General features: G+C 42.8%; 1 protein-coding gene across 1 annotated transcript in view; it reads left to right on the top strand.

The window, feature by feature from the left end:
- The window catches only part of BRSK1 (BR serine/threonine kinase 1), a 394,396-nt gene that overhangs the window by 292,429 nt on the left and 81,525 nt on the right, over positions 1–20,442 (top strand). The window contains exons 5-8 of the mRNA XM_040432325.1: positions 1,564–1,680; positions 2,150–2,183; positions 10,422–10,490; positions 17,024–17,170. Of these exons, the coding sequence (XP_040288259.1) occupies positions 1,564–1,680; positions 2,150–2,183; positions 10,422–10,490; positions 17,024–17,170 (367 nt within the window). The remainder of the gene's footprint in view (positions 1–1,563; positions 1,681–2,149; positions 2,184–10,421; positions 10,491–17,023; positions 17,171–20,442) is intronic.

Below are 20,442 nucleotides of genomic sequence, written 5' to 3'. Positions count from 1 at the left end.
AATGCCTCCTCACAAAGTATAATGCCACTTAATGCACCAATTCAGTATGGTGCCCCTAAGGTCCTCTACACAATATAATGCCCCCTAATTGTCCTAGAATGTTTCTATAAGTGCCCCCCCACACACATTGTGGTGTCCCCTTAAATGCCCTGATGCAGAGTGATGCCCCTAAGTACCCCCTACACAATAGAATGCCTCCTAAGTTGTCCCTGACAGTAGGATGTTCCCATAGGTACTGTTCCCCCACACAGTTTAACATCCCCTTATGTGCTCTCCACACAGTATGATGCCCTCATAAATGCTCTCATACAGTATGAGGCCTCTATGCAGAGTGACGCACTGTGTCCCACACAGTATGAGGCCCCCTTAAGTGCCCCTATACAGATTAATGCCCCCTTATTACCTCCAAATTGAAAACTGCTTTGTTCTCTGAGCTATGCTGTCCGTGGCTTAGCACAGCAGGTGCTATAATGTCACTGTATAGTGCCTACCTGTACCAAACCATCGGCAGTGGAGGAATGGTAGAACACGGAGCTATATTCAACTGTATCTGCTTTCTAAAGATATCCTAGGAATGTGGGACAGAGGCTGGAAATCGCAGTGTCCTGCTGGATCTGGGTTGTTAGGAGGACTAGAAGTTCTACTGACCCTGGTCTCTTGTAACTGCAAAATATAAACTTGAATATGTGGGGATTTTTCATCTTTGTCTGGAATTGTCTCTGAAAAGTTCAACTCCTTAAAAATGATTTTAATGAATTAACCGTGAGTGCAAATTACTGTGATCCTGTGGATCTTGTGAAGTGAATGGGAGCAGAGCTGCAGTAACCACCTCCGTCCACTTCAGAACCGTACAGAGCTGTGTACTGTAGTTCTGAAGCCGACCTCCACCGCTGGAATTACTACAGAATCGCTAATCGGCAGAGGTGCAGGGTTCTGGACCCCCGCCGATCAGATATTGATGGCCTATCGTGGGTATAGACCATCAAAATGAAAGCACAGAAACACCTCTTTAATTTTTCAAGCGTACTATATGAAAATAAATGACTAAACCACCGCCTTGCCTCCAAGCCCCCCTTGCACAGGGAATTCTAGTGACGTCATTATTGACATGAGGTTCCCACGCAACAGTACAAATGCAGAAGCCTAAATTCTACATTCGGGAACACAGCTCCACCAGGACCATGTCACAGGACAGGCCTGGGCTTATAGTATGACAAGCCTATCCTGCAAATGGCACTTCGGGCACCTGCTGCCATCTACAGGATTGGGTTGTCACACGGATGGCAGAAGCTGAGCCATTAGTCTGTTCATTTACGTGGGGTGGGCGGAAAGGATAGGTGCAAATTAGTTTCAGAATTTTTTTTGACGATCCCATTCATCTGAACAGACCCATTCTGTTCTATGGAGTGGATTTTTCAGTCACAGACGTGTCTGCCACTAATCTGATGCATGTGAATAGAAGAAGGGTTATTGATGCAGGAAAAAACATTTTTTTTGACTATACATTATCTTCCCATTGTCTCCAATCCACGATCTTTCCCCATCTACTCTCCACCTGGTCAGCCACAGAGACCTGAAGCCTGAAAATTTATTGTTAGATGAAAAAAACAACATACGGATAGCAGATTTTGGGATGGCGTCACTGCAGGTCGGGGACAGTTTACTTGAGACCAGCTGCGGGTGAGTACAGGATTTACAAATCTTTACAAAGATAATCTTGTAATAATATAAATGTATCACATTGTGTAGCTGTATGTGTTGTTGTGTACGTGATTCTGACTTTGACCTCCATATACAGATGTAGCAGAGCTGATTTTGTCATTTGCTCAATGTTCTGTACTCACACGATGGTGTGGTTTTTGGTTTTTCGCCACCTATTGAGTCACTATACCTTAGAAAGTGATTATAGAAACACCTAAATAATAAATTTGGCTACGCTACATCTACTTCCATCTTGTCAAAAGACGTACACGTCATTACCATTGTTTGGTTGTATCTACATTTACTTCACTTGAAATTTCTGACTTACATTAGCAACATGAATCTACTTAACCAATTCTTCACTTTATCCTGCTGTTAACATCCCTATTCTTTCTCTCTGTCTTCCCTTTTCTTGCATTTTTTTCATGCCTCACTCCCTTGTGTCCAGGTCTCCTCACTATGCATGCCCTGAGGTGATCAAGGTAAGTTTATTGACTTCCATCTTTCCTGTAATATTTCCTCTTACTCTGATTTTCTAAGCAGAGATTCTGCTATACCAAGCATGCGATGTAATATATGGCCCTTTAAAAACATTTTAAAAATCTCACTGATCCCAACTTCTGCCATTCTGACACTGCCCAGGCCTCTGATGCTCCTACTTCCTGCTTCAGTCTCTACAAACAGGAAATGCCTGCTGCCACCAGTAACTGGCTGAGAGGACATTTCCAGACATTTTCTGCGGGTTTAGAAGGGGCAGGAAGTAGAAAGCAGTCTCTCGGGATCAATGATTGGTTCTTTTAGTTTTTTAAACCACTTTGAGCCCATTGGAAAACCCCTTTAAGATTTTTCCCACCAGCATCTTGTGGGTGTCTGTTGATTTAGGACTTTTTCTGTAAGGAACATTCCACAGTCACTGGACAATTTACCCCGTTGTAGTATACAAACATCATAGCAGGGTCTCCCCTGCTTGGACCCTGCTCAGTGAAACAGATTGGATTGCTGCTAACACACCATGGGGAGATTTACTAAACAAAATGTGCCAAGAAACTCTTCTGTACTACATATATTTACCCGTTTTAGACACTTTTCTAACATTTCTACGATTGGTAAGGAGCATGGCTTTGGAAAAATGGGTATGATTTCACAGGAAAGGGACTTCGCCTAAATGTAACACCTTTAGTAAATGTAGGTCCATGGCTCTAGGTCTGGCAGATTCTAGATGTCCGTATGTTACAGGGACGGCTCTAAATTTAAATGTCCAGCAACTTTCCCCTGAAAAATCTGCTTTTTCCAATATGTTTACAAAGATGATGGGTTCAGTCTGAACAGGGATTGTCTTCATGATAAAATATGAGAAAATAACCACTAAAATACAAAGGTCCCCCTTTAATATGGGAGCGCGCTGCGGTTTTTGTCCGGCCACCTCTCTGGCCGATCCCCATTATAGTGAATGGGGCCTGACGGACTTTCGGCAGCACACGTGTGCAAACGGTAGTATGGATTTGGCAGGCTGTTCCCGTTGTCCTCGGCGCTAACGTTCTGGTTCTATTGGAAAGGCAATACAAAAAAAAATCACCAATGTGACGTTTTGGCCAACAGAGTCAGGATCTTCTTTAGACTTTGATTGCTATTTAGATTCGGGTGGATACTGTCCAATATAGCTGTCAACATTGGACTGCAGTAATCTTCCAGAATCTGAAGAAGGTCCTAAATGTGAGGACAAACATTATTTTGATGACTATTTTGGATTGCCTTTTTAATAAGGAATTACTAGTGTGGAAACACTGCAATTTGAGTGCAGAGTGCTGCTTGATGTTGATATTTGTATTCAGATCCTATTCGTGGACCAACAGCAGGGCTGCACCTCCAATGAGGCCAGGTGAGGCGACTGACTCAGGCGTCGAAACCTGGAGACAAGTGGGGGCGGTGGCTGGGCCATAGGAAATGATTGCTTCAATTGTGGAAGTTCTCATCTCTCTATAGTCAACTGTATCACAGTATGCCTTTAACAGTAGGGCTGGAGGGGGGCTGCCGTTTACATTTTCGCCTCAGGCAACAAAAAGGCTAGATGCACCCTTGACCAAGAGTTACAGCCTGACATCTCCTATGCAGTTACTAAATGGCCGTGATAAAGCCATACAGAAATTCCAGATGTGAGGTTTTGGTAGTTTCAGGGTTATTCATACTAAAGGGCCATGTACTCTTACATGTGGCTTCCAGACACCGCTTTTTTGTCTTGCTATATTAGTTTTCAACAAATATAGGAGGGCTACAATCAAGGGCGTAGCTATATGGGAAGCAGGGAAGGCGGCTGCTTTGCGGCTCGAACTCGTAAGGGGCCGACCCAGGAAGAGAGTTAAAAGATTTTATTGTCAGGGCCCCCTCGACAGTATTATAAAATGACATTACATACAGAGACACTGTAGAAAACGGACAGACAGCGGCTATTGGGCCTCATCTCAGAGAGCGATTTTGAGTATCCACAGGGGTGGGGGTTGCACGGGAGGAGGGGGTTGCGAAAAAGTTCCTGGGGGGTGGCCCCAGTCATTTCTAGTTACGCCACTGGCTACAATAAAATGACGTCACCTAACCTAGACCCTAACCATGGCTTACCCTTTACTCATCAGACTTGTGGATGCAGACTGCACACGGGTGTGCAGTCCACATCTTTTGAGTCCCCATTGAGGTCAATGGGTCCACATCAGATCTCCAAAAACGTGGATCAGATGCAGAGCAAAACTACGGCCATATGTATGAGCCCTAAATGATGTAATACATTTAAATAACAGCATTTCACACAAACCAGGGTTGATTGAATTGTTGAATGATTTGCATGTAATCCTCCATGCTGCCAGAGGAAAAAGATCTGCAGACTTCATGGATTGCAGGGTGTCATACAACGTGACACATAGGGTATGAGAGGCGCATTGAGCTGACATGCAGTGACACGATGCTGAAGGCACGCGGTGCAGGCCTGTAGGTAATCAGTGCCATGCACTAGTTCTACGGAAGAGCAAGGCTTCTGAGGAGCTGAGCTGTTGTGACAGACTGAGGATGCCAGGATAAAGTCATTGTGAATTCATCTCCCACCACAGCTGATCTGACACCGTCTTGTCTGTATGGCAGAGGAGGCCGCAGCTTTGCATTGCTGAATTTTTATAGGGATTGCGGCTCAATAAACAACCTGGGTCGTGCCTTATAAACCACCATATTTTATATGTACTCAACTAGGATCCTTCTATAGTTATATTGCTTGGATTATAGAAAAAAAGACCTTGCCATTATATAACCTAACTCCATTATATAAGTCAGTAATACTGATCATTCAGAATTCATAGTCACAACCTAAACCTAATGAGCATATGCCTAAGTGCCGGCCATTTTGTACGGTGACAACTTATAGATCCTGTGACATTCAGATACTGGACACGTTTCTATAAATGTAGTTATGTGACTTGGAGATGCCATTGTTTCCATATTTTTAGATATTGATTTTGCCCTCGAAATGGTGGCCCTGTTCCCCTAGGCTCTGCTCACACTGTGCATTTTATTTGTGTTTGGCACATAAGTGAGGTCAGGATAGGTGATGAATGTCTGATTGCTGGGGACCCCCAACAGATCACTAAAATGGTGGTCTCGAGCCGCTTGTTCCCCCTCACCACATGACTGCACTGAAGAGGAGTTTCAGTGGAGTAGTGTTGAACATGTTCACTGCCAGTCCACTTAAAGGGATTTTCCTAGAGTTCGATATTGATGGCCTAACCTCAGGACAGGTCATCAATATCTGATCATGGGGGGGTCTGACCTGGCATACCTGCTAATCAGCTATTGGAAGAGGCTGCAGCTCTCTGGTGAGCACTGAGATCTCTTAACAGCTTACGAAGCACAGCACCATATATTGTATAGTGGTTGTGCTTGGTATTGTAGTCCAGAGATTGGCTGCACATAAGCCATGTGACCAATGACTGTAACATCACTGGCCGCGGCACTGACCAGAGCACGACTCCTCTTTTAACAGCTGATCAGCAGGGTGGCGGGTGTGAGACGCCCACCAAGCAGATACTGGAAGGACAGCCGTGCACGTGATAACAAGTGCTAGCATTAATGATGAACAAAACACTTTAATGACATCAGCTCTGCTACATGGTTATATTCTGCTCTTAATAAATATACTAATTTAAAAATAAAAATGACAAACATGATATAATAAAGCATAATATAAAAAAAATGGAGCTGGTAAACGGCAGGACACATTCAGCAGCACATGGACTCGGTGGTACACCTCAGAGACATATTCAACCCTGACCAAAGCAACATCATGTTTGTCCTCTGTGTTATACTGACTTCTTCCCACACTGTAAAAATATAATTACCGTAGATGAAATTGTCCCTAGTATTATACAGTCAGGTCCATAAATATTGGGACATCAACACAATTCTAACATTTTTGGCTCTATACACCACCACAATGGATTGGAAATGAAACGAACAAGATGTGCTTTAACTTCAGACTGTCAGCTTTAATTTGAGGGTATTTACATCCAAATCAGGTGAGCGGTGTAGGAACTACAACAGTTTGCATATGTGTCTCCCACTTGTTAAGGGACCAAAAGTAATGGGACAGAATAATAATCATAAATCAAACTTTCACTTTTTAATACTTGGTTGCAAATCCTTTGCAGTCAATTACAGCCTGAAGTCTGGAACGCATAGACATCACCAGACGCTGGGTTTCATCCATGGTGATGCTCTGCCTGGCCTCTACTGCAACTGTCTTCAGTTCCTGCTTGTTCTTGGGGCATTTCCCTTCAGATTTGTCTTCAGCAAGTGAAATGCATGCTCAATCGGATTCAGGTCAGGGGATTGACTTGGCCATTGCATAACATTCCACTTCTTTCCCTTAAAAAACTCTTTGGTTGCTTTTGCAGTATGCTTTGAGTCCTTGTACATCTGCACTGTGAAGCGCCGTCCATTGAGTTCTGAAGCCTTTGGCTGAATATGAGCAGATAATATTGCCTGAAACACTTCAGAATTCATCCTGCTGCTTTTGTCAGCAGTCACATCATCAATAAATACAAGAGAACCAGTTCCATTGGCAGCCATACATGCCCACGCCATGACGCTACCACCACCATACTTCACTGATGAGGTGGTATGCTTAGGATCATGAGCAGTTTCTTTCCTTCTCCATACTCTTCTCTTCCCATCACTCTGGTACAATTTGATCTTGGTCTTCTCATCTGTCCATAGGATGTTGTTCCAGAACTGTGAAGGCTTTTTTAGATGTCATTTGGCAAACTCTAATCTGGCCTTCCTGTTTTTGAGGCTCACCAATGGTTTACATCTTGTGGTAAACCCTCTGTATTCACTCTGGTGAAGTCTTCTCTTGATTGTTGACTTTGACACACAATAATTTTTCGGTCACCCACCACAGTTGTTTTCCATGGTCTTCCGGGTCTTTTGGTGTTGCTGAGTTTTTGCTATCTCTCTGATGGGTTTGTTTTGTTTTTTCAGCCTAATGATGGCTTGCTACACTGATAGTGACAGCTCTTTGGATCTCATCTTGAGAGTTGACAGCAACAGATTCCAAATGCAAATAGCACACTTGAAATGAACTCTGGACCTTTTATCTGCTCATTATAATTGGGATAATGAGGGAATAACACACACCTGGCCATGGAACAGCTGAGAAGCCAATTGTCCCAATACTTTGGGTCCCTTAACAAGTGGGAGGCACATATGCAAACTGTTGTAATTCCTACACCGTTCACCTGATTTGGATGTAAATACCCTCAAATTAAAGCTCAAAAGTCTGTAGTTAAAGCACAACTTGTTTCATTTCAAATCCATTGTGGTGGTGTATAGAGCCAAAAATGTTAGAATTGTGTTGATGTCCCAATATTTATGGACCTGACTGTATGTAGGTGTGCCAGGTATAGGTAGATGACGTTGCCAGTGGTGCTGGGGCATTACAATGTCTGTACAGCATTGAGGAATATGTTGGTGCCGTGCAAATAACAGTGATAAGAACTCCAAGAACCAAAATAAAATTTGCAATTTGCAGCACAAAAACAATAAAATGTATCAAAAGGGCAATAAAGGACAGAAGAAAGTACATTTGACCCCTTTCCCCAGGTATGTCCCTCAGGCACGACTTCAGACTCTGCACCCCCTATCATGGAAGAGGTGTATTACCGGGGAGATAGGTGTACAGGCATCTTTATGCATTCTAGATGATATTAAACAGTGCCCATATACACATCTTCAATGGCATAAAACCTTCTTTCTGCTATTTTGCTTACATATCAGACATCCATTCACGTGTACACGGCTGATTATGTCATCTTCTATCCTCTGTGCACTGTTAGCTTTAGCGGCAGTTTGGGGAATAGAGGTTTTAATTCTAAGAGATCGCATTACCCTGAATTTAGCTTTGGTGGCATAAAACTGAAATGCCAGAACAAAACAGACAAAAAGAACTCGTGCTGCGTATATTAAGTGCCAGGCATCGTGACTCTGGTCATATGTGCATGTTCCGTACTAATTACTTAGTTCTCCCAATTTTAATAAGCTTTTGGTATACAGACCTATTGGATGTTTACTTAAAGGCTATGAACACATTTTTTGCACTAAATTATTTTTGTTCATAAATGCATAAATAAGCATCTAAATGGTCTTCATCAAAAATTCTCTACCATCCAGTCCTTCACCACCAGCTAGTGTGCTGCAGAATGCTACATAAATCCAGCAGAGTTCTGCTACTGCTTTAGATGTCTCTCTCCTCCCCTGCTCCCTTCTCTCAGATAGCAGCAGGGAGGGGGAGAAGGTTGTGCAGATCACAGACCCCAATGTGGAAAGAATCCAAGAATGGCAGTACAGGCTGTAGATGGGGAGGAAAGCACACACAAGGCAGTTTGCAGATGTAAGACAGCAACATTCTGGACACACAGACCTCACATCAGCGTGTATTACTGCGAGGGACAAATCCGCATGAGAAAAGTCTAAATCTAGGAGCGGGTTGTAAACCAAATATCAGGGGTTTGAAAATGAAGGAAGGAATGGAGACTGCAGACTGAAAGTAACCACTTAGGCCAAGTTCACACTTCTTATTTGGTCAGCTATTCCCATCTGTTGTTTTGAACCAAAACCAGGAATGAAGCTGACTTAGGGGTAAGGTATAATAGAAAGATTTCCTCCTGTTCTGTGTTTTTGACCCACACCTGGTTTTGGCTCTCAATAACTGGTGTGTGAACCAAAATTGGGGCATTTAAGCCCCAACCACAGAATACCCTAAACCTCAGGAAATGATTTTTGGGTCAGTTTACATAAACACTGCAACTTTTGTCTTCTGGTTCCAAGGACTGTTGGCATGAATACGTAAAAGATTTTTTTTTGTTTGTTTTCTATTTAAAAGTTGTCCACTAGGGATGAGCGAATCGACTTCGAATGAAACATCAGAAGTCGATTCGCATAAAACTTTCGGGTGTTTCATCCGAAGTCGATTCACTCATCCCTAGTGTCCGCCATAGTCTTCAAGTAGCATTCCCTAATATAATATAATGTAAATGGGATTTCCTTCTTTTTTTTTTCCTTCTTTTTTTTTTAAAGGGATTTTCCAAGATTTTTATACTGATGACCAATCCTCTCGATAGGTCTTCTGTATCTGATTGGAGAGGTGTTTCACACCTGGGGACCCTGCCGATCCAAGTCAGTCTATTGAAGTGAATGGGGTGAGTTGAGATACCAAGCACAGGCACTATACAATGTACGGCACTGGGCTTGGTGAGCTTAGAGAAGGCTGCGGCGCAACTGAGAGTGCCAATGCTTTCTCAAACAGCTGGTGTCGGACGCCCACCGATCAGATGCTGATGACTTATCTAGAGGATAGGTCATCAGTATAAAAATCTTGGAAAACCCCTTTAATTTTAGTAATTCCTCACCACTGCCCTGCAGAAATTTCACCAGTGTACAGGATTATTTTGCAATCTTAACTAAGGAGTTTGTGAGTCTTCTTTTTCTGTCAAAGTATTAGAAATTCTGCAGTTTCATAGCTATATCTGTTTTTGGGAGAGACAGAGGCGACCGTCAATGTATTTTCCATTAAAGTAACAATAGGGGTTGTCGCTTTGCTTAATACATAGTAACATAGTTTATAAGGCCGAAAAAAGACATCTGTCCATCCAGTTCGGCCTGATATCCTGCAAGTTGATCCAGAGGAAGGCAAAAAAAAAATTGTGAGGTAGAAGCCAATTTTCCTCATTTTAGGGGAGACAAATTCCTTCCCGACTCCAATCAGACAATCCGAATAATTCCCTGGATCAGCCACCCCTCTCTAGTAGCTATAGCCTGTAATATTATTACACTCCAGAAATACATCCAGGCCCCTCTTGAATTCCTTAATTGTACTCACCATCACCACCTCCTCAGGCAGAGAGTTCCATAGTCTCACTGCTCTTACCGTAAAGAATCCTCTTCTATGTTTGTGTAGAAACCTTCTTTCCTTCAGATGCAGAGGATGTCCCCTCGTCACAGTCCTGGGGATAAATAGATGATGGGAGAGATCTCTGTACTGACCCCTGATATATTTATACATAGTAATTAGATCTCCCCTCAGTCCTCTTTTTTCTAAAGTGAATAACCCTAATGTTGATAATCTTTTACTAATTTTCCTATCGATGCAGCAAGTAGAACTCAAGTAAAATGACTTTCTTCTTTAAAAGGGGGAGAAGTATGATGGGCGCAGAGCTGACGTATGGAGCTGTGGAGTCATCCTGTTTGCACTTCTTGTGGTATGTCCCTTTCCTGTAATTCTTTTTACTGAACCACAGGTATACGTTATCATCATGTAGTATATGCTAATAGTTAACATTTTACTATTACATTCTGACTTTGATGGTGGTTCCTATGGAAATGCAAGTGTCATGATGTCTGCGGCAGAGATCAGATGCAATGGTCTGCCAGTGTCATGCCATGATACTGTTATATGTCTGTTGGATTCCAATAGGAATCTGTAGAAGATTTCACACAACTGTAAGACTAAGTTCACACTTCAGTTCGTATTAGTATTGTTCTGTTCTGTCATAGGAACAGAAAAAGGAAATTTATGGCAGTGCTGGCTCCATCACATGTTGGACAACAGCGGCCACTGACGGACCCCACTGATTACAATAAGGCCCATTAGGTTTCCATAATGGTATCCATCATTTTACTGATACAATGGCATGCTGAGTTATTTCAAAGACTCCAAATTATTTCTTTAGAATATTGATCCTTATGTTGTCTAACTCTGTGTTGTGTGGTCTTTGCTCGGGGGTAAAATGCAAAGCTGTTTTCTGGATATTTACTTCAGATTCAGATGCGCAGCGTAACTATCATATCCCAAGGCAACACAATCTAACCAGGTGCCTTCCGCAACCCATGTGAAAAGGCAGTAAAAAAAGTTGGGAGGGAAAAGGACATGCTTAGACCAGCACAGGTGAAATTTTGCTCTGTCAGGGTTAGGGCTCATTCACACGAACGTATTTTGCGTTCCGTATACAGGCTGTTTTCTGCGTTCTGCATACGGTCCGTATACGGAACCATTCATTTCAATGGGTCCCCAAAAGATGCGGACAGCACTCTGTGTGCTGTCCACATCCGTTGCTCGGTTCCAAGGCCCAGCAAAAATTATGAGTTCTGTCCTATTATTGTTTGTTTTGTGGACTGTGATCCAGCGCCGAGACCATATTGAAGCCACAGGAAGATAATAGACTGCCGAGGAAGGCCTTGACAGGCCGAAACGTCCAGTCACATAATCTAATACCCATAATCAATTGCCCTTCAGAGATATTACTGGATCATGAATTCTATGTGATGCGATATGAATAAAATGCCTTAAATTGCAAATGAAGAGCCGTGTGCCGCAATTTTCTATTTTACTTGCTAAGACTGACAAGTCCTTGCTGGCACTGGCAACTACGGTGCGCTGTGCTCTACCTTTATAACTTTGTGGACAAGAATACGCATTTCTATAATAGGCCTCCTGTTTCGTTACGCAAATTGCGGAAGGCAAGGGCGCCATCCGTGTTTTGCGGACAGAAAAAAACGGCACGGTCGTGTGAACGAGCCCTTAGTCAAATGCAAGCACATAACCAAAAATGGATGAAGAGTAGTGCTTTCTAGAAATAATATAAATGGACATCCATTCTGATATATTCCAGGAGCAAGGCAAATATAAGAATGAGAAGTATTTACTTATATAATTAAGACTTTGCGTTGTGCCCTAATACAGAACCATATTATGCTGTACTGTCCATGTTGGTCCATAGTTGGTGCCATTTCTACTACAATCACTAAAATAGGGTTTCCAGAGGGACATACACCGATCAGCTATAACATTGATACCAATGACAGGAGTTATGAATATCACCAAGGGGTGGGGGATTTACGGTGTCTGTGTACAGGGCGGACGAGCTGCGAGATCTGCGTGTGGATTACGGCTATATTGCAGACTGTAACTGTACATGCCGTTGTTTAAATGGAAAGTACAAATGCTGCCCAGCAATTAGAGATAATCCGCATGCAGATCCAGTGGCCAGGTCGTAACATATATGGACACCCTAAGGCTGGTTTTCCATGTTCAGGTTATTTATGCAGTTTCTAAAGCCAAAGGCAGACGTGTTCAAAAAGAAGACTTTCTTTCATCCATGTCCTCCATTCATTATCTTCTCCTAGCTTTGGCCTCAAAAACTGCACAGAAACTAACTGAAATTGGAAACCCAACCATAAGGAAACAATGGAAGAGTCAGCTCTTGAAGTTGATATATTGGAGGCAGAAAAAGTGGTGAATGTAATAATCTGAAGGACATGTTCATGGCATGAGGTAGTTAGCACCTGCTAAATATGGCCCAAGGAAGGAGAACTGGTAAAGTAGGGACTGGGTCATGGTGGTCTGAGGTTCCCTGCTACTTAAGGGAGAGAAGACTAGTCTGTCTGGTCCAGTCCCACAGAAGAGCTACTGTACCACAAACTGCTGAAATAGTTCATGTTGTCTATGATAGAAACGTGTCAGAATACACATACGCATCTCCACCAAAACATTGCTGCAGATCAAGTACACCTCTTTATGGCAGCACTGGTCCCTAATGGTAATGGACCAGGATAAGGTACCGACCCATATTGCAAAAAATGTTCAGGAATGGCTTAAAGGCTACATACACTTTTGGGGGCAATTGTTTTCTTATGATTCCCTTTTACTCATTTTGGGCTAAAAGTAATCTTTTCTATTGGTTTTTACTTGAAATATTCACCCACAAAGGGTTAACTGTCTAGCTGTGTGAATCATACTTTCACTTTGTGCCCCTCATCTAATAACCCTTACCTCTGAATTACTAAAAAGCTCATAAACACTTATTTAAAGGTGCATTTACACGCCCAGAGAAGCAGAAGATTACCGGGAAGGAAGTGTTAGCTGCTCATTCGGTGGAGGTGAAGTACTGCATTTACATGCAACGATCACCTCCACAGTATGAGGACAGGGGATGTCTATTACGATCATTTGTCCTCATACAGATGCATTGTTTCTGGACAGCAGATCAGATGCACAGAAATTATACTTTAGATGCCTGCACTAATGACTGTTTCATCCGATGAATGAGCATTTTGCTCATTCATCAGGTGATCTGCTGGACCTTTACACAGGCAGATTGTTGGGAAAGAGCATTCGCAGGAACGTTCGTTCACCATAATCTGCCCGATTATTACAATGTGTAAATCCACCTTAAGACACATTCTCATCAGTAAGATAAGAATTGAGCTATAATAAGTCATTATAAGGTCAGAGATCAGAAATAGTGAACAGTCAGCTGAGCTGCCTGACGGAACAGGGTACAGAGCCTGCTATTAGAGAATCTCAAGGCTGTACAGAGAAAAGGGCTCACAATTTTTAATTAAGACCAATTGCAAAAAATATTTTTAGCTCAAAATTAACACAACACATTAATTTAAAAAAAAATTGCCCCCAAAGGTGTCCATAGCCTTTAAAGAATATGACAGACAGTTCAAGATGATGACATGGCCTCCAAATTCCCCAGATCTTAAAGAGAACCTGTCACCATAAAAATGCTGTGTAAGCAGCATGTTATGGAGCATGAGGAGCTGAGCAGAGTGATACATAGATTTATGGAAAAGATTCAGTATGACTTATATATAGTGTAATGGAAAAAGATTTAGTAAAACTTATCATTTATACATATACAGTACATTCCTGCTCATTTTGGGCTTTGTAGTCCAGGAGGTGGTCCTATCAGTGATTGACAGCTATCGCTGTATACACAGTCATAAAGGGAAGGCTGTCGGTCACTGATAGGACCGCCTCCTGGACTTCAAAGCCCAAAATGAGCAGGAATGTACTGTATATGAATAAATGATAAGTTTTACTAAATCTTTTTCCATTACACTGCGTGCAGAATTATTAGGCAAATGAGTATTTTGACCACATCATCCTCTTTATGCATGTTGTCTTACTCCAAGCTGTATAGGCTCGAAAGCCTACTACCAATTAAGCATATTAGGTGATGTGCATCTCTGTAATGAGAAGGGGTGTGGTCTAATGACATCAACACCCTATATTAGGTGTGCATAATTATTAGGCAACTTCCTTTCCTTTGGCAAAATGGGTCAAAAGAAGGACTTGACAGGCTCAGAAAAGTCAAAAATAGTGAGATATCTTTCAGAGGGATGCAGCACTCTTAAAATTGCAAAGCTTCTGAAGCGTGATCATCGAACAATCAAGCGTTTCATTCAAAATAGTCAACAGGGTCGCAAGAAGCGTGTGGAAAAACCAAGGCGCAAAATAACTGCCCATGAACTGAGAAAAGTCAAGCGTGCAGCTGCCAAGATGCCACTTGCCACCAGTTTGGCCATATTTCAGAGCTGCAACATCACTGGAGTGCCCAAAAGCACAAGGTGTGCAATACTCAGAGACATGGCCAAGGTAAGAAAGGCTGAAAGACGACCACCACTGAACAAGACACACAAGCTGAAACGTCAAGACTGGGCCAAGAAATATCTCAAGACTGATTTTACTAAGGTTTTATGGACTGATGAAATGAGAGTGAGTCTTAATGGGCCAGATGGATGGGCCCGTGGCTGGATTGGTAAAGGGCAGAGAGCTCCAGTCCGACTCAGACGCCAGCAAGGTGGAGGTGGAGTACTGGTTTGGGCTGGTATCATCAAAGATGAGCTTGTGGGGCCTTTTCGGGTTGAGGATGGAGTCAAGCTCAACTCCCAGTCCTACTGCCAGTTTCTGGAAGACACCTTCTTCAAGCAGTGGTACAGGAAGAAGTCTGCATCCTTCAAGAAAAACATGATTTTCATGCAGGACAATGCTCCATCACACGCGTCCAAGTACTCCACAGCGTGGCTGGCAAGAAAGGGTATAAAAGAAGAAAATCTAATGACATGGCCTCCTTGTTCACCTGATCTGAACCCCATTGAGAACCTGTGGTCCATCATCAAATGTGAGATTTACAAGGAGGGAAAACAGTACAACTCTCTGAACAGTGTCTGGGAGGCTGTGGTTGCTGCTGCACGCAATGTTGATGGTGAACAGATCAAAACACTGACAGAATCCATGGATGGCAGGCTTTTGAGTGTCCTTGCAAAGAAAGGTGGCTATATTGGTCACTGATTTGTTTTTGTTTTGTTTTTGAATGTCAGAAATGTATATTTGTGAATGTTGAGATGTTATATTGGTTTCACTGGTAAAAATAAATAATTGAAATGGGTATATATTTGTTTTTTGTTAAGTTGCCTAATAATTATGCACAGTAATAGTCACCTGCACACACAGATATCCCCCTAAAATAGCTAAAACTAAAAACAAACTAAAAACTACTTCCAAAAATATTCAGCTTTGATATTAATGAGTTTTTTGGGTTCATTGAGAACATGGTTGTTGTTCAATAATAAAATTAATCCTCAAAAATACAACTTGCCTAATAATTCTGCACTCCCTGTACACTATATATATCAATCTGCTCAGCTCCTCCTGCTCTATAATATGCTGCCTGCAGCTCAGACACTATGTTCAATATGACAGGTTCCCTTTAATCTGATTGTGCATTTGTGAGATGTGGTAAAAAAAAATAGGTCCAATATGCAGGCAGTATACAGTGGTATAGCTTTTTCTAATGAAATGCAGCACTGTAAACAGTAAAATCACAACATATAGAGTGGAGACTAATGGATAAATGCAGAGTGCTAAGGGTCAATCATAAATATCCATGTTAGGCTACTTTCACACTAGCGTTCGGAGCGGATCCGTCTGATGTTTCATCAGACGGATCCGCTCCGATAATGCAGACGTTCGCATCCGTTCAGAACGGATCCGTCTGCATTAAAACTTAGAAAATTTTCTAAGTATGAAAGTAGCCTGAGCGGATCCGTTCAGACTTTACATTAAGTCAATGGGGAACGGATCCGCTTGAAGATTGAGCCATATGGTGTCATCTTCAAGCGGATCCGTCCCCATTGACTTCCATTGTAAGTCTGGACGGATCCGCTCGCCTCCGCACGGCCAGGCGGACACCCGAACGCTGCAAGCAGCGTTCAGGTGTCCGCTCACTGAGCGGAGCGGAGGCTGAGCGCTGGCAGGCGGATGCATTCTCAGTGGATCCGCCTCCACTGAGAATGCATTGGGGCCAGACGGATGCGTTCGGGGCCGCTCGTGAGCCCCTTCAAACGGAGCGCACGAGCGGACACCCGAACGCTAGTGTGAAAGTAGCCTTACACATGAGTATCAACACCTATAATACAAGACCACCATGTAAAGTGGCAAGTGCTTCCACCATAATGAAGGTCAGTTGGTCACGTGACAGAAGGGGGGCAGATCACTGCATCCCAACACACACATCTTCTGGGGGATAACACATCTATTATAACAACAGGTAGTGATCACAGCTTACCTTCTTCCCCTCCCTGCACAGTGACCTCTGCACAGGTCACAGAGCATGCCCACAACACCCTGATAACGAAATCAATAGATCATTTTCTGACAGGGATTTCTCATGTCCATATGGGTGCGGTAAAGCAAATCCCTGAACTGCTGTTCTGTACATTTGACTGCCATTTTAATCGGATTTTTGAAAGTTGAGATCCTCTTAAAGCTACTCCATGCATGTCTTGGATCTCATCATTATGTGACTTCAGTTTGGAAGCACAAGTAGCTTGTGGCCAGTTCTAAATGCTGTACATGACTGTGTTCTTTTCATATAGTAGTCATTCAGTATCATAGATTTTATGACATCGTATTAGTATCTATCATGACTTTCTTGTTTTGCAGGGGGCATTGCCCTTTGATGACGATAACTTGCGTCAGCTGCTAGAGAAGGTGAAACGTGGTGTATTTCATATGCCGCATTTTATCCCACCAGACTGTCAGAATCTGCTGAGGGGCATGATTGAGGTGGAACCTGAGAAACGCCTCAGTGTGAGTAACTTATTCTTACCTTATACCCCTGTGTACGGAGGTTTATTTGCCAAAGAAGTCTTAAAACCTGTCTGTTATCATTGCTTAGTGTGTGATCTGCAGCCTACATCCTAAGGCTCCATTCACACGACTATATTTTTGGTCCACATCCAATCTGCAATTTTTCCAGATCAGATGTGGACCCATTTATTTCAATGGGGCCGCAAAAGATGCAGACAGCACACGGTGTGTTCATTCCTCCAGTCTGCAAAAAAGATGTCCTGATCTTGTCTGTTTTGTGGTCAAGAATAGGACACTTCTACAGGGGTAAAAGAAAGGTCAGCATGCACACGGCCGGGATCCATGTTTTACAGATCTACAATTTACTGACCACACAACAGACATGGTCATGTGCATGGAGCCTAAAGACCAAGACCAATTTCAGATGGGTATATTTTAGGTAGTGTTGAGCGAATCGCGCTTCGGATCCTAGATCTAAAATCGATTCGCTTCAAACCTCGTTTTAATGCTGTATGGAGACGGGTCTACGTACAGCATTAAAATGTATGGGCTCTGGCGAAGTGAACACCTTAGGCTACTTTCACACCTGCGTTCGGTGCGGATCCGTCTTGTATCTGCACAGATGGATCCGCCCCGATAATGCAAACGCTTGTATCCGTTCAGAACGGATCCGTTTTCAATTGCACCATATTGTGTCTGTGAAAACGGATCCGTCCCCATTGACTTACATTGTAAGGCAGGATGGATCCGTATCGCTGCAAGCAGCGTTTTGGTGTCCGCCTCCAGAGCGGAATACAGGCGCAACGGAGCCAAACTGATGCATTCTGAGCGGATCCTTATCCATTCAGAATGCATTGGGGCTAAACTGATCCGTTTTGGGCCGCTTGTGAGAGCCCTGAAACGGATCTCACAAGTGGACCCAGAAACGCCAGTGTGAAAGTAGCCTTAGTCTCACGAGACTTCGGTAAATAACTTCGGCCATCAATTTTTAAACTTTAAAACCATTTTAAAACATGGATCCAATGTTCTCTTCAGTTCTATTTTTTAAAATGGTTTTAATGTTGAAATCCTAAAGTTATGCAGCAAAGTCCCGTGAGACTTCGGTGATAAAGAAATTTGCCTCGCCGGAGCCCATACATTTCAATGCTGTACAGAGACGAATCTCTTTTGGATAAGTCATTAGCATCTGATCAGCGGGGTCTGACACCAGGGACCCCCGCCGATCAGCTGTTTGAGAATGTAGTGGCGCTCGCAGTAGCCTTCTAACAGCCTTCTGCAGGCCAGTGACGTCACACGTCACGTGGCCTGGGCGCAGGTCAGCCATATTGAAGTGAAGTCACTGGCTTGAGGGAAGCTGCCTTCTCAAATAGCTGACACCTGGGACCCCCACCGATCAGATCCTGATGACCTATCGAAATGATAGATCATCAGTAAGAAAAAGGTAAATAACCCCTTTAAGGCCTCTTTCACACGGGCGTCATGGATTTGGGCCGGATAGGATGCGGGTGCGTCGCGGGAAAATGCGCAATTTTTCAGCACGAGTGCAAAACATTTTAATGCGTTTTACACGCGCGTGAGAAAAATCGGCATGTTTGGTACCCAGACTCGAACCGGGACTTCTTTACAGAAGTGCGGGTTTGGGTTAGGTGTTGTGTAGATTTTATTGTTTTCCCTTATAACATAGTTATAAGGGAAAATAATAGCATTCTTAATACAGAATGCTTAGTAAAACAGCGCTGGAGGGGTTAAAAAAAAATATTTAACTCACCTCATCCACTTGTTCGCGCAGCCCGGCTTCTCTTCTGTCTTCTTCTTTGATCATGTGATGGACCATGTGATGAGCGCAGTGACGTCACCACAGGTCCTTTTCCTCACAGATCATCGAAGAAGAAGACAGAAGAGAAGCCGCGCTGCGTGAACAAGTGGATTAAGGTGAGTTAAATTATAATTTTATTTTTTAACCCCTCCATCCCTATTTTACTAAGCATTCTGTATTAAGAATGCTATTATCTTCCCTTATAACCATGTTATAAGGGAAAATAATAATGATCGGGTCTCCATCCCAATCGTCTCCTAGCAACTGTGCGTGAAAATCGCACCGCATACGCACTTGCTTGCGGATGCTTGCAATTTTCACGCAGCCCCATTCACTTCTATGGGGCCTGTGTTGCGTGAAAAACGCACAAAATAGAGCATGCTGTGAATTTTCACGCAACGCACAAGTGATGCGTGAAAATCACTGCTCATGTGCACAGCCCCATAGAAATGAATGGGTCCGGATTCAGTGCGGGTGCAATGCGTTCACCTCACGCATTGCACCCGCGCAGAAATCTCGCCCGCGTGAAAGAGGCCTAAGAATAGATGCTCCAGAATTGTCATTGCATGGGGAATGCAAGTAGTTACTAAAACAGACACATCAGGAGTGGTGACAGCTCCTCTTTAACCCTTTCCTGACGCGGCAATTTTTCACTCCCTCCCTACCCAGATCCATAACTTTTTTACTTTTCCGTTCACATAGCCGTATGAGGGCTCGTTTTTTTGCGGGACAAGTTGTACTTTCTAATGCCACCATTTAAAGGGAACCTGTCACCTCCAAAAAAACATCACAAGCCGCCAGCAGTACCTGCGTGTAGCCCTCAGTGTGTTTCTGATGATGCCTTTCTTCCTGAAGGCAGATGCAGCAAAAGTGCTGAAAACGTTGTTTTATCCCCTGCCCGGCTTGGGATGGTTTTGGGAGGTGACAGGTTCCCTTTAATGTTAGACAATGTAATGGGAAGCAGGAAAAAAATTCCAAATGGGGTGGAATTGGAACAAAAATGCAATTCCGATATTTTTTATTTTTGAATTTTTTTTTATACAACGTTCACTATGCAGTAAAACTGATTTGCACTCTTCATTCTCAGGTCAGTTCGAATCCGGCGATACCCTATAAGTATAGTTTTTCTGAGTTTTAATACTGAAAAAAATATTTCTTCTTTTCATCGACATATTCTGACCCTCATAACTTTGTTATAGTTATGTCTATGGAGATATGTGGGGGCTAATTTTTTGCGGGATGATCCATCGTTTTTGATAATACCATTTGGAGTGTGTATGACTTTTTGATCACTTTTATTCAATTTTATTGGGAGATAAAGTGATGAAAAAACGGCGAATCAGGGATAACTTTTTTTATATTTTAATAGTACGGGTGTTTTTGCATGATGTTATTTATAAAATTATTTATTTTGATTTTGGGGAAAGGGGGGTGAGTTGAATTTTTAGAATTTTTT

The sequence above is a fragment of the Bufo bufo genome, chromosome 1 (genome assembly GCF_905171765.1).
Source record: "Bufo bufo chromosome 1, aBufBuf1.1, whole genome shotgun sequence".
In the NCBI taxonomy this organism is placed as follows: Eukaryota; Metazoa; Chordata; class Amphibia; order Anura; family Bufonidae; genus Bufo; species Bufo bufo.
This window is presented reverse-complemented; position numbering and strand designations above follow the sequence as displayed.